Genomic DNA, 15,435 nt, shown 5'->3' with positions numbered 1-15,435 from the left:
TGCTTAGCATGTAGTAATATTTGGTGAGACTCCCTTGAGTTGCTTATGTTGCTGTCAAAAATAAAATAAATTTAGCAAGGCAACTAGTTCATCTTGGCCCTCCTCTGCCTATAAGCATCACTTTCGTTTAGCACAAGAATCTTGTTTAGGAGAGTATAAAATAAAAGAGGAAGGAAGTTGAGGGATTGTGAGAAGCGCCAATTCACTGTGCAGCAGCAGTTGTGGCAGCTAAAGCTGCCTTGTGATTCATTTGTGAACGTTTCTGGGATTGTATCAGTTCTGCCTTCAGTCCCAGTCAGCAGTACTACTGAATTGCGGCTTCCATAGCCTGCTGGATTTATTGGCAATGACTCCTTGGCACAAAACTGATAAGAAGATTGGAGTGGGTATGTATCCTTCTCTTCCTCTTTTGGCTTTTCCTCTGCAGGGTGTAGGCAGGCAGAAGTGCTAAAGTGCCTGAAGATTAACCAGGTCAGCACCAAACCCTTTTTGTAACCAGCGGTTTTGTGCCTCGTTTGATAGCCCTGTTCGAAACACACCCATTGAGATTAGATTTTATTGATGAAGGTTACTCACAAGCCTTCTTGGGCTTCGTTGTAGTGCCCCTGGCACAGAAACCAAGATGGAAATAATCACTGGCTTGTGCTGGCTTTTACATCTATGTAAAAATTTTTACATCTATGGCAAGACTTTCTCCTGGAAGAACCAAATGGTCCTGGAAGTCTGAGTTCTGAGGCACCAACTGATTTGAGCAACTTTTTCTCTTGCTTGCTCCATCATGTGCAGGAAATGCAAAGCGAGCAAAGCAAATCCATTTTTAGAAACACAACTTGTGTTTGCCTTGGTGCTCAGGCTTTATTGCAGAGTAAGTGTTCCAATTGTACTTCTGTGGAAACTTATCTAGTCCACCTATTCAGACCCATAGACTGGTGGGGGGGCTAGGGAAGGCATACTCCCCTCCCTTAAACCTTTTACAAACATATTTTTAAAATAATGGAAACTTGCTTGCATTTAGGATTGTTGAGGGCCAGATACTTTTTTGGGCACTCCTCCTTATATTGTTGGCGGCTACAGGCCTGCACCTGCTGTAAAGCCTAGTTTGCTGAGATTGCTGGTGTATTTTCCAGTGGTAAGCAAATTACACGTCACCACAAACATTAAGTATATACTACTAGGGGGACTTCCATGTGAAAATCCCAGCAGAAAATGAATAAATAATCATAGATTTACACATCTACCTGCATTTTGTGACTGGACAATGTAGGAATGTTGATATGCTAGATGTTGTATGAAATGATGCAGCTAACCATTTGATTTCTGAAAGAAATGCTCTAAGCAAAAAGACTTCTTACCAGTAGTTTCAATGAAATGAAGTGGCAACATTGCAAAATCATTTGGAACTAACCGTACGCCTGGTAGTGAGCTGTAAAAGTAATGAACTTATCTCCCCCCCACACACTTTTTTTTAGAACAAGCAGAAAGCACTTTTGATAGGCTTCTGAGGCACAATACTCATGCTATTTTGGAGGCAAAGGATTTGCAAAAATGCTGCTCTTTTCTGTGCTGCTAGAACAATGAGGGAAACCCAGCAGCAACTTTCTGTGCTACTGGGGTAATTGTCCAGGAACACACAGGAGGACAGGAGTCCATGCTGAGCCTGCTCCTTTTACCAATGTTAACTTAGTATTGGTGCTGGTGTGGGCAGAACCCATACTGTGGGTTCCTCCCGAATCAGCTCCAGCTCCACAATTACCTTGCAGTACAGGAAGGAGCATCACTGCTGCAATTCTACACTACCAACGTGGCCTAGGAACTCAGTCTTTGTTTGGCGTGTCCCCTCAAGGTTTTGCTGGCCAATATATGGTATGGGTTGGGTGGCCAAAACGAAACAAGAAAGCATTTTATTTCAATTATGTGACAGGTAAGTGGTGCCCTGTTGAGTACTTTTAGCAAAGAGACACTGTTGTAGTCCTCTCTGTTGTAGTCCTCAACAACCCTCTCTGTTGTAGTCCTCAAATGAGTTCATTTCACAAAGATTGTCATGAAACCCCTTTGGGACTCTGCAGGTTCATGCATTGTGTTAAAGGTGCTCATACAGGAACTTAGAAAAAAACATGATGGGGCAAACATGGATCACAAGCTGGTACCACAAAGGGAAGTTGTGAGACTTCAGCTGTGGTTTATATTTTCAGGCAGGAACAGTACTGAAAAAGCATGGTGGAGGAGTGGCACAACACCCCTCCCCCACCACTACATAGCCTCCACTAGGCCTCCTGTGTGAGTGCCTAATGGCACAGAGGCCTAGTTTGTATGATTTTTGTTCCTCCTTTTTAGGGGGAGACATTTGAAAATATGAATGTCGGAAACTGCCTTGTACTCTGCCAGTGACCAGAGTCATACAGCTTGTCTATCTGGCCCAGTTAGTCACAAGCATGACTTGTCCCCTTAGCTAAGCAGGGTCCATCCTGGTTACATATGAAAGGGAGACTAGAAGTGTGAGCACTGTAAGATATTCCCCTTAGGGAAGAGCTGAAGGTTCTTCTCCTCTGGGAAGAGCTGAAGGTTTCAAGTTCCCTCCCTGGCTTCTCCAAGATAGGGCTGAGAGAGACCTCAGAGAAGCTGCTGCCAGTCTGTGAAGACAATACTGAGCTAGATGGACCAAGGGTCTGACTCAGTATATGGCAGCTGCCTATGTTCCTACTGTGCACTCTGACCGACAGTGGTGTTCCAAGGTTTCAGACAGGTCTTTCTTATTACCTGATCCTTGATTCTTTTCAATTGGAGTTGCTAGAGATTGAACATGAGCCCTTCTGCATGCATACATGTGTTCTATGGTCCCTTTCCAGACAGGCCCGTGTTCTTTCTTTTAAGGCTCATGGGCAGCCCCTATCAAGCTTAAGTGTGGCCCCCTGACTAATTGCTTATTGGGCCTGTGGTCCTTCAGCTGAATACTCTGCAAAGTCCCTCTGGCACCATGTGAACACTGCCATTTCCACTGTGCATTACTGCACTTTGCCTGGTGCTGTGCAGGGGAGGGGAGGGCGAGGGGCTCCTTTAAGGAAACAGAGTCCTATTTAGCCCCTATACCATCTTGGAAGGCATGCATGGAATGCTGGGAAGTGTAGCCCTTTCCAGTGTGTTTCTCTTACAGCTCTTAAGAGTAGCCCCTGCATGAAAAACAGTGATGATCGCTAAAATAGGAGTCGTGCCAAGAGACGGTCACTGGCTAGCTGCATGATATGCACTACTTCTCCATCATGCTTTTATCAGCACCAGCCCTGGCTGAATAGATGTAATGGAGCTAAATAATTATGATAGGCACAACATTTTGGAGTACAATCTACAAGCAACAAATGGAGGTTCCCATTGTGAATCCTTACTTTTGATCCCCCCTTCTTAGAAAGATATTATTATTGTTGCCATCATCATCATCATCATCATCATCATCATCATCATCATCATCAAATAGACTGATGTTTGATCATGCTTTAAAGCTGAATTTAATTTTAAAAAATCAATAAAATCTGTTGCAGCGAAAACAATGGCCTATTGGTTGTAATTAGGTCATACACATAATAGGACTAGCCTATACAAATAAGATTCTCCCAGTGCATAGAATGAAATAACAACAATAATAAATAACTTTGTTTGCTAGCTGCCCCATGACAACTATACTCTGGGCAGCTCACAAAGAAAAGTCACGAAGTAAAACAATGAAACAATTTAATAAACTATAAGAACATCAAAACAAAACAAAAAAATTGCAATGATACACAGATATTTTAAAAACTTTTAAAAAAAACTGTTTACATGTCCTGTAAACATTTTTATTCAGCATCTTATTCAAGATCCAGCTAAAGAACAATGCCAATAAACATAACAGTGACAATGCACAAAGAAGTAGACGTATCAGTATTATATTAGAATTCCGTTTGTATTTAGTGTGTTCTCATAAATATTCATAGGAAGTATAGCTTTGTAATTTTATATTATGGACATATACATAGTTACTGGAAAAGAGTTTCTTTTACTGTACCTAGCACAGTAAAGTCCCAGTGTTTGTACTGAGGCTTTTGCAAATGAAATAGAAACAATTCATACGTGCATGATGTGCATGCTCAGCCATTTAACCAATAGTAAAAAGATTATACTCTGGGACCTTAGAGACAGACAAATTCTTTGTGATATAGGTTGTTGTGGATAAGAGGCATATGTATGCATCAACAGCCATATATATGCATTTGTGTGTGTGCACATATGCACACATGCACATCACCCTCTACAACATTTTGTAGAGGGTGCAAGAAATGCAAGAAATGTAGAGGGTGCAAGAAATGCAAGAAAGCATTTTCTTGAATGCTTTGCTGCAAACTTTTGTTGCTTTTGTTACAATAACTAACCAGCTACCCAACTGGAATTTGTTAAGTAACAGTGATTTTTAAAAAGGATTTCCCCCCTTGGCCTCTTGTAATTTATCCATAGTGCCCTGTTCATTTTAGCTCCAAAAAAGAATGCACCTTATGGGCCCCACCGCTATATGATTTCAAATTACTTGGAAGCCCTTAAGCTGTAAATTTCCACTTACTCAATTAGAAAACCTAAAGTCTGCAAAACCACTTCCTTTGTCAGTTGGTTGGATGTCAACATGCGAACAAGTTTTTTTTTGTTTTTTTTTAATTAAGGTACCACCCAGCAGGCTATGGAATACTGTCATCATTTTCTTGACATAATGGTGGCTACAGAAAAGAATGTGTGTTTGCTTCACCCCAGCTTATTTTTTATTTTTCCCCCAGTGCCCAGATCAGTAGGAAATAGATAAAGACGGCTTGGGGAACTCATGCAAATCTTGATTGAGAAATAGACAGTTAATAGTTTTTGCTGAAAGAGACTAGCCGTAAAGTGTGTAGATACCTGTATGTCACTGATATCTGACAAGCTATAATGTAATGATGGTTTAAGGCATCTTACTCTTGAAATTGCTCTTTTTACTTTGGTAGGCCGTTTGTGTTATTTTCAAGGCCCCAACTTAAAGTGAATGGGCAATATAGCCATCTTGTGCATTTCTCATCACAACTAACTTAAAATAAATTTTAAAATACGTATAGAAAGCCTCCCCCTAACCATTTCATACTCTTTGTATTCTATTTACTATAAAAGGGTTGATTGTTCTGTGTTTTCATCACCGCCTTCCTCTGTGTGTGTGCGCGCGCATGCACGTACACACACACATGCACACATATGTGGGTGTACATTTTAGTGTTCTGTAAAGGTAATCAGAGCCACTTAATGGCACAGCGGAGAAATGACTTGCCAGAGGTTGCTGGTTTGAATCCCCGCTGGTATGTTTCCCAGACTATGGGAAACACCTATATCGGGCAGCAATGATATAGGAAGATGCTAAAAGGCATCATCTCATACAGCACGGGAGATGGCAATGGTAAACCCTTCCTTTATTCTACCAAAGACAACCACAGGGCTCTGTGGTCGCCAGGAGTCGACACTGACTCGACGTCACACTTTACCTTTAAAAGTAATCAGAGCCAGTTAAAGTGAATTAAACTCTGTTCATCCAGTAGAATTTCCAAGTAGCCAGAAAAAAGGAGCTTGGTCTGCTTGTGTGCCCTTTAACATCAGGGTGATATACAGGAATAACCAAGTGAAACTTTTCATGGCACAGGGGGAAAATATTATTGCCTGCCTGCTAATATCTGCAAATCAAGCTTATGTTAAAGGAACAAGACAGAAACAAGTAAAAGAAAAAAGGGAAACTGCAACATCCAAGGTATTAGAGATCTAAGTGGCTCCAGCATTTAACAAAATAATACCTACTTCATGGAGATGCAGCAGCTAAGATAAATTTTAAATATTATTTATATATCTGAGAGTTGTAAGTTGAAGTGGTGAATGAGTAAGAGATCAGGTCAGGGGTCTGTAGGATCATTACAGAGCCTAGGTCCCAGTCCTGTATAATTATAGTCCTGTAGGATAAGTAATACTCCCTTATGCAATTCTCAATTTTTAATAGTATTAAAAACAATATTTTAATTAATCATATTAAAATGGAGACCTTGTCAAACAGAGCTCATATTTTTTAAAGCTAAAACTCAACTGGGGTGTGTTTTACAAGTGTAGATGGTCAAAAGGCTCCAGCCTGAAGCAAACCGCATTTTAAAAACACTTTACAAAAGAGAAGATAAAAGGAACTTTAATATAAGCTCTATTATGCTACCAAGGCAGAAGTTAGATTGAAAGAAGAATGGACAGCATAGTCCTGGAAGTTATAGAGCATCCACAATAATTCAATATTTACAGGCAGCAGTTTCAGATGTGATTATATAAGAGAATGTCTTCTTCGCTATGAACCACACTGCCCCTTGAGATCATCTGGAGAGGTTTGTCTGCAGTTGCCACCGGCTCGTCTGGTGGCTACTCAAGGATGGGCCTTCTCCATTGCTGCCCCAAGGCTTTGGAACACACTTCCTGCTGAAATAAGAGCCACCCAATGTCTTGCAACTTTTAAAAGGGCAGTCAATACACATTTATTCACCCAGGCTTTTAATTAGATATTGCTTTAATTGTGTTTTAATAGTTTTAACTTTTTAATTTTAATTGTTGAAATGTTTTAATCTTTTATTGGCTGTTTTTATTTTGTAAACTGCCCAGAGAACTTCCGTTTTTGGTGGCATAGAAATGTATTAATTAATAATTAGTTAATTAATTAAATATCCTGCATTATGTGACATTCATAAGCCATGAGAGACTGCACTCCTCCTATTCCTGCCAGTGGAGAATCAGGAGAATTCTTCCAATTTCGGTTAGGAATATGTCAGGATTGCTCATTAAGTCTGAACTAAGTGATCCTGGCTTATTTTATTCAGACTTCTGAAAAAAACAGTATCTGGATTGGTATCTGTGTTCCAAAAGCATTTGGATCAAATATTGCTATAGAAGCTGAACTGGAACAGCAAATGTCAAGTTGCTCACATATGTCAAGTTGCTCACTTATGTCACTTGCTCAAGTGCATGTCAATTAGCATGCCCGGCGACGATGCTTTTGCTTGAGTTGGTGGAGTTAGCTCAAAAAACAATCTTCCGATGTTCAGGGAACTAGTCTGGGCACAGGGAAATAGCACTGTGGAGCAATGGGGCAATGGATTAGCCATGTGGAAGCAGAAATTAAGTTTACTGAAATAACAGAAGAAAAATGCAAAACAGTGATATTTGGTGACCAGTGCTAAAGAGTCAGACCAGTTCTGCAAGCAACAATTTAAATAACTCAAATACAAGCAGGAACAACTATGAGAACAAACCAAAAGGGAAGGGAAGCCATTATGTAGATAAGGAGGGGGAACTTGGTGTGGGAGGAAAATGGAATAGAGAAAAGAGCACCAAGTCTGAGGAAAAGAGACAGTTGGGTATTCCTTTTTGTGGATTCTGTAGATCTTGTGTGTGTAATCCCAAAGGATGTTAGGGTTGTCCCTTTAGACCTATTCCCAGCAGAGGGATAGGCTGTGAGGTGCAGGCACAGCACTCAAGACAGCAGCTCTTTGTGAGCTTGCAGCCATCTGGGAGAACAGTGAGAGGCCCAGGCAGTCAGGCACAAATATAGAACTCATGGTGAGTACAGATGAGAAGAAACTGGGTTTTCCACTCAGGACTCTTCATCCAGTGAAAACACAGAATTAGATCTCATGGAAGCCCATTACTGAGAGTGTTCCCAGCATCTCAGGGTGCAAAGAACAGCGAAGGCAGTGCATAAGTGTCCCACACAGGGTACATTCAGAGCTAGTGATTCTCTTCTTTCTGAATCCTGCAATCCAGGTTCCAACAATGGCTCAGCAGTCTAATGATTTCCGTTCAGAAGGGAAAAGGGTTAAAAACAAAACTGGATCTTGGTGGGGTGAGGTTCTAGAGCAGTAGGTAGCAGTGTAGGCCATGGAACTTCTGTGGGCCAGCCAGCTTAGCGACCGTGTCCCAAAGGCAGTGTGATAGGAATTGTATCTTGACCAGAGCTCCATGCACTGTTCAGGTGATGGGCTGGAAGAAGTGGAGCCCCAGTGCCCATTCAGTTGATGATCAAAACAGCAGTATTGTCAGGCGCAATTGTCTCAATCTACCACTACCACCACTATGACGACTATGACTATTTATATACTACTCTTCAACCAAAGCGGTTTACATAGAGCTAAACAAATAAATGAAATGGCTCCCTGTCCCCAAAGGGCTCACCATCTAAAAAAGAAACACAAGACAGATACCAGCAACAGAGGGATGCTGTGCTGGGGAAGGATAGGGTCAGTTGCTCTCCCGCTGCTCAATCAAGAGAATCACCATTTTAAAAAAGGTGCTTCTTTGCTCAATTAGCCGGGGATCTGCATATTCAGATTGAGTTTCTCTAGTTCATTGTGTCTTAAAATACTCTCAATAGAGGGAGGCTCTTGTGATTTTGAATGCATTAACATTTTCTTGTGACAGATTTACATACTTCCTGCAGGCAGATTATTCAGCACTAGGCACAGCCTCTCTTTCCAAAGTGGATTTTCTACTGGTCAAGCTCCTGCTCCATCTGGCCATTAAACTATGCAAGATCAAGTTTCTCAGGCTTCAATGGCCACTTCCCTATTGTTGGCCCTGCTCCTGTGGCAAAGCTTTGGTTCTTGAAATGGACAACACAAAATATGGATGGGGTCGAAGCAGGCCGGCTGTTAAGACCTGCATATCAGTGTAGCAGAACTACACAAAACAACAGATGTTTAAAATTATTAATTATTAATATTTATTATTTCTTGTTTACACAGTCAGACAGGTGTTATTGACTGGTTTGTTTTATCCAGACATTGAGTCCTTCCCAAGGACCTGGGCTGGCTGAATTTTATCATCAATACTGTTGGTTATTATAGATATCGTCGCAAAATATAGGCTGTTCCCAGTAAATCTGCTTTTTGTAATTGGCTGATGGTGATTTCTGTGGCCCCTATGGTGTTGAGGTGCTCTTCAAGGTCTTTTGGAACTGCACCCAGGGCGCCAATTACCACTGGGATTATTTGGGTCTTTTTCTGCCACAGCCTTTCAATTTCAATTTGTAGATCTTTGTATTTTGTGATCTTTTCTATTTCTTTTTCTTCTATTCTGCTATCCCCTGGTATTGCTATGTCGATTATTTTAACTTGTTTTTCTTTCTTCTTGACTACAGTTATATCTGGTGTATTGTGTGGCAGTTGTTTGTCTGTTTGTAGTCAGAAGTTCCATAATATTTTTACATCTTCATTTTCTTCAACTTTTCCAATTTTATGGTCCCACCAATTTTTGGCTACAGGTAGCTTGTATTTTTTGCAGATGTTCCAGTGTATCATCCCTGCTACTTTGTCATGCCTTTGTTTGTAGTCAGTCTGTGCAATCTTTTTACAACAGCTGATTAGGTGGTCCACGGTTTCATCTGCTTCTTTACAAAGGCGGCACTTGCTGTTTGTGGTTGATTTTTCTACTTTTGCTCTTATTGCATTTGTTCTTAGTGCCTGTTCTTGTGCAGCCAGTATTAAACCCTCTGTTTCTTTCGTCAAGCTGCCATTCTTAAGCCATTGCCAGGTCTTGGTGATGTCTGATTTTCCACTTATATTGTGCAAATATTGACCATGCAGGGGCTTATTTTTCCATTTTTCTGCTTGGTCCTTGACTTGTTCTTTCTTGTAGGCCTGCTTTGTTTCATTGCTGTTGAATAGTTTTGCATTATTGACGATTTGAAGTGCATCTTCTTCACTGTCCTTGATATATTCTTCAAGGCCTCTTTTCTCCTCCTCTACTGTTTGATGGACTTGCAGCATTCCTCTTCCACCTGAGCTGCAAGGGAGGTATAGCCTATCGACATCACTGCGGGGGTGCAGAGCATAATTGATGGTCATGATTTTCCTGTTCTTACGATCTAGCGTCTCTAGCTCTGCCTGGGTCCAGTCTATAATTCCTGCAGTGTATCTGATAATAGGTATAGCCCAGGTGTTTATGGCTTGTATGGTGTTCCATTGAGTTTGGACATGAGGATTTTTTGAACTCTCCTGATGTATTTACTTCCAATTTTTCTTTTAACTTCAGTGTGTGCGATGTTATCAGCCTGGAGAATGCCCAAGTATTTGTAAGGTTCTTTCTCTTCCAGGTTCTTGATATTGCTTCCATTGGGCAGTTCTATTCCTTCTGTTTTTCTTATTTTCCCTCTGTTCATTATTAATGCAGCACACTTGTCTAGTCCAAACTCCATTGCTATATCGCTACTGAATATACGGACAGTGTTTAGCAGTGATTTGATTTCTGACTGGGACTTTCCATACAACTTCAGATCGTCCACGTACAGCAGATGGTTGATTTGACTTGATGTTTTAGATGTTTGGTATCCGAGGCCTGTTTTGTTTAGTATTTGTGAAAGTGGGGTCATGGCGATTACAAACAACAGAGGGGATAGTGAGTCCCCTTGGAAAATACCTCTTCTAATGCTAACCTGTCCAAGTGTCTCGCCATTGATTGTTAACTGTGTACTCCACATGCTCATTGCTTTTTAAATAAATATCTGAATGTTTTTGCTGACACCAGTTGTTTCTAAACATTTTAGTATCCATGTGTGAGGCAATGAATCGAAGGCTTTCTTGTAGTCAATCTATGCAACACTTAGATTTGTTTTTCTTCTCTTGCAATTTTCTAAAATCATTTTATCAATCAGCAGCTGGTCTTTTGTGCCTCTGGTGTTCGGGCAATTTCCTTTCTGTTCAACTGGAAGCTGTTTGTTAGTTAATAAGTGTTGCATTACTTCATCTGCTATTATTCCAGTTAATAATTTGAACATGGTTGGCAGACAGGTTATCGGTCTATAATTACTTGGAACTGCACCTTTTGCAGGGTCTTTCATGATGAGATGAGTTTTCCCAGTTTTTAGCCATTGTTCAATATCACCTCCTTGCAAAATGTGATGGAACTGTTTTGATAGTTGTTTATGAAGGCTTGTTAGGTGTTTAAGCCAAAAGCCATGCAGTTCATCGTCGCCTGGAGCAGTCCAATTTTTAATTTTCTTTGCTCTTTCACTTATTAATTCTGGTGTTATTATTAGATCTTGCATTTGTTGGTTACATTTTTTGACCTCTTTCATCCAGCCTGCTTTTTTATTATAATCTATTGGATTGTCCCATAATTTCCCCCAGAATTGCACTGTTTCTTCTTTATTTGGTGTTTCTACGTTTCTTGCAGTTTCTCCTTCTATGCTTTGGTAGAAACGTCTCTAATTTGACTGGAATTGGAGATTCTGCCTGTGTTGTGTAGTTCTGGCTTCATATCTGCTAATCTTCTTTGACACTGCTGTTATTTGCTGCTTTATTATTTCCAGGACTTCTCTAATTTTCCTTGAATCTAGGTGGTATTTTTGGATCAGATACTGTTTGGTGTTTTCATTCTTCAGCTTCTTGTCTTTCATATCTTTCAATTTACTAGCAGCTGATCTAAGCCTGGAGATTTTATTTTCTAATCTAATCTTCCATTTAGGTGATGTACTACTTTCTTTTTTTACAGGTCCACTGATCTTATATCCGAGCTCTTGTGTTGTTGTTGTTGCTGCACTGTACATTGGTTGGTTTGTTTCTTGCAAATTATTGGTTGTTATTTCTGCAAGTGTAGCATTGACATCTTTTAATACCTGAGCAAGTTGTTTTTTGGCAACTGTTTTTAGAGCTGGAAGTCGAACCCTGGTGGTTGCTTGGTTCATGTGCTCAGTTATTTTTTTGCTTTAGTTCTTGTTGCTTTTCTGTTGAATGGCATTTGGGTTTTTGAGGTGAAGGCAAAGGGGAGGTTGCCTGGTTTTGATTTTGAAACAGTTCAGCAACAGTGGCATCCTCTATTTCCAACACTACCTCCACCTGCGCCTAAGCAACTTCTTCAGTTGGTGGTAATTCTTCTTCCATATCTTGAGCCTGTTTTGCTCTTTGCAGTTCAACTCCTGTGAATACTTTATTTCTTATTATGAATCTTCTCTGGTCTGCTAGCCTTTGTTCTGTTATTTCTGTATCTGGATGCTTCTCTTTCCAAATTTGGTACATTATTTTTAAATAACCTCTTCTTGTTGGACTAGACTTGTAATAGCAGATCGTTATTTCCTTGTTGGCATTAATAATAATAATAATAATAATAATAATTCAATTTCTATACCACCCTTCCAAAAATGGCTCAGGGTGGTTTACACAGAGAAATAATTAATAAATAAATAAGATGGACCCAAAGGGCTGACAATCTAAAAAGAAACATAAGATATACACCAGCAACAGTCACTGGAGGTACTGTGCTGAGGGTGGATAGGGCCAGTTATTCTCCCCCTGCTAAATAAAGAGAATCACCACGTTAAAAGGTGCCTCAGCCAAGTTAGTAGGGGTAATTTAAATGCTTAAAAGGCAACAGCCAAATGTGAGAACAGAACCCACATTTTTCTTCCTTTCAATTGTTGCTATGAAACATTATCAGGGTTCCCCCCCCCTGTATCTTGAAAAGGCTTTCTCTGCATTTCTGAGTATTGACCAAAAATACTGGAAGGAATGCCAGGATTGATTTCTGAATGACAGTGAAGGAAGAGGACAATAGGAGAACTCTGAACAATTTGAATCCATTTAATGTGTGTTCAGGACTAAAGTATATTGACTCCTTAAGATGGATCAGCACAAGCCAATTTATTAAGATTAAAAGCCCAGATCATATTTTGGAATAAGTCTAATTCTCACTCCCGCCCTCCAAGTTGATTTAATAAAAATGTTCAGGACTTGCTTCACAAATTTTATTTATGTCTCTCAGCATAGAGCTACATGAGCAAGTATACTTACTTACAGCACAATCCTGGGCATTTCTACTCAGAAGCAAGTCTGGAAAAGGTTTCCTGCTTTCCTGCTTCTGATGTACTTCTCCTGGTCAGTCAACTCCTGCCTGTGGCTTCCAGCAGCATCTGGTGGGCCACTGTGAGAAACAGGATGCTGGACTAAATGGGCCTTGGGCCTGATCCAGCAGGGCTGTTCTTATGTTCTAAGTTGAACTGAGTTCAATTGTCCATACTCCCTTAAATCCAGTGTGTACAGGATGTAGCCTCAGCCTGTAATGCTAGACACACTTACTTGGGAATAAGCTGCATCGAACAAAGTGAGACTTCCTTCTGAATTCATAGGATTGCCCTGTATATATCATACCTTATTGAGGCCCAGTGGCCTTGTAACTTTGCTGGTGCATCGTTATTAAAATAGTGCACAAAGTTTTCCACACCATTTCCACAGAAAGCTGCCTCCTATTGAGAGCCAGACCATTGGCTCATTTAGATCAGTACTGTTTATACACGCATGGGCAGTGGTTCTCACTGCCCCACCCCACTAGGAATTGAACCTAGGACTTTCTGCATGAAAAGCATGTACTCTTCCACAGAACTATAGCTCCTTTCTTGTTTTATTGGTCCTTTAATGACTTATTTTGAGAGAGTCCATTTTTTCTTCCTAGCTACATACCTTACTTATGTTTTATATTTTGGTTGAGAATTAATTTCCAGTTATTAACAGAATGAAATAACTGTGTGCTGTGAATCAGGTCTGTTCATACATACAGCCTTTGGTTTCCTCTCGCATATAGTTGTGTTTTGGGACTCAGATGTAAGATCTCGCATAGTCTCGGTAACCCACGTTGAGTTCAAAATATGATTTCGTTTGGATCCATTACATTTTATTCTGTATTTTCACAGCAATATACAATTTCAGAGCTGCAAGAGTGCCACAATTATCTCTACAGATTGGTGATGTAGTCCATATACTCGAAGACTGTGAAGGTGAGAAACTTGTGTTAAAAATGCATCTTTATAACGTATAGTTATAGCTCAGTAATGCCTACTTGGTATCATCACCTTCAGTTCTGAGCACATTGGAAAGAATGGTTTCCAGAAGCAACACTTCAATTACAATTTTTTCAAATATGAGGATTGTGCCTGCTTACTGGAAGCAACCATGCCTGTTAGCTGACTGCATTTTAGACAAATGCTTTCTCATATCAGGTAGTATTTACGTCTTTAAGCTGAAATGATGATGTGTATGTTTGAATGTTTAGCTTAAAGCTAGTTTATATTATAAAACTTGCTCAACCTGTTGCCCTTTCCTATTGTGGATTTTACTGTGTGGATATTTGAGATAAAACTGCCAATACTGACATAAACAGAATACTCTTTCTTCTAAATGTGTTTCCAAAACATCTTAAACATATACATAGTTGTATTGGTTGAAATATAAAGGGAGACTGTGGATAAATCTGATTTGTGTGGGGCGGGGGGAGGCAATATGGCAGTATACAGCCAACATATTTGTAGAGAAAGTCATCAACCTACTTACACACTACATGTAATTTTGACTTAATTTGTCTTTGGAATTTGATATGTGAACTAAAAAACAGATGGACTACTAACATGTAACCATCTGTGATGATATGTGCACAGTGGAGTATTTATTTATTGTTACTGAGAAACTGAGGAGTCAGAGGCCATCTTTGGTCAGAATGGACCCACAGCCCCGCGGTTTGCCTCCATACACCACCACCCCCGCGTGCTCCCAGACAATCAGAATATGAAGTCTGGGAGCTGGAAAGGGGGTGGGACTGGCTGCGCAGACTTCCTCTGACCCTGGAGGGATAGCCTGCACCAGCCAATGGGCTGGCAGCCTGCAGGTGGAGCTTCCTCCCTTACCTCTGGTTTGGTATGAAATCTCAATCTGGACATAATGGAAGAGGGAACGGACCCTTGGTTCGGTGAGTGGAACTCACTACAAAGCAAGTGTTTATTTCCAGGTTTGGGCACAAAATCGGAACCACAGTTGGGTCCGGCAACCACGGTGCCTATAATTCAGACATCATGGGAAATTTAGAACCAACTTATGGAAATACTTTTCCACACAATGCATAATCAACTTGTGGAATTCTCTGCCACAAGGTGTGGTACCAGCCAACAACCTGGACGGCCTTAAGAGGGGTTTGGATAACTTCATGGAGGAGAGGTCTATCAATGGCTGCTAGTTGGAGAACTATAGGCCACCTTCATTCTCAGAGAGCAGGTTGCCTCTGAGTACCAGATGCAGGGGAGTAACAGCAGGAGAGAGGGCATGCCCTCAACTCCTGCCTGTGGGCTTCCCAGTGGCATCTGGTGGGTCACTGTGTGAAACAGGATGCTGGACTAGATGGGCCTTGGGCCTGATCCAGCAGGGCTGTTCTTATGTTTTTTGGCGGGGGGTGAGGTGAGGACCAGAAGTGACGGACAGACTCTCAATTCCTATGGATTCTTGGAAGAAGAGGCCACTCTCTGCCTACAAGCATAATGGTTTGTGAGAGAGCAGAGGAATGGGGTGGAGAAGTAGGACACACTTTATCCTCATCGCTCACTCTTCAACCAAGTAGCACCTGCAA

At 40.8% G+C, this 15,435-nt stretch overlaps 1 protein-coding gene across 4 annotated transcripts in view; it reads left to right on the top strand.

Annotated features, from left to right (window-relative positions):
• The first annotated feature begins 288 nt into the window (after window positions 1–288).
• DOCK2 (dedicator of cytokinesis 2) overlaps window positions 289–15,435 on the top strand; it is a 422,720-nt gene continuing 407,573 nt past the window's right edge. The window contains exons 1-2 of one of the 4 annotated variants that reach the window (XM_053294951.1): window positions 289–386; window positions 13,736–13,819. In XM_053294951.1, the coding sequence (XP_053150926.1) occupies window positions 347–386; window positions 13,736–13,819 (124 nt within the window). In that variant the 5' untranslated portion in view covers window positions 289–346. Of the gene's footprint in view, window positions 387–1,731; window positions 1,922–13,735; window positions 13,820–15,435 lie in introns of those variants that run through there. The other 3 variants (XM_053294953.1, XM_053294950.1, XM_053294952.1) reach the window with 3 other exon arrangements.

The sequence above is a fragment of the Hemicordylus capensis genome, chromosome 2 (assembly GCF_027244095.1).
Source record: "Hemicordylus capensis ecotype Gifberg chromosome 2, rHemCap1.1.pri, whole genome shotgun sequence".
NCBI lineage: Eukaryota > Metazoa > Chordata > Lepidosauria > Squamata > Cordylidae > Hemicordylus > Hemicordylus capensis.
This window is presented reverse-complemented; position numbering and strand designations above follow the sequence as displayed.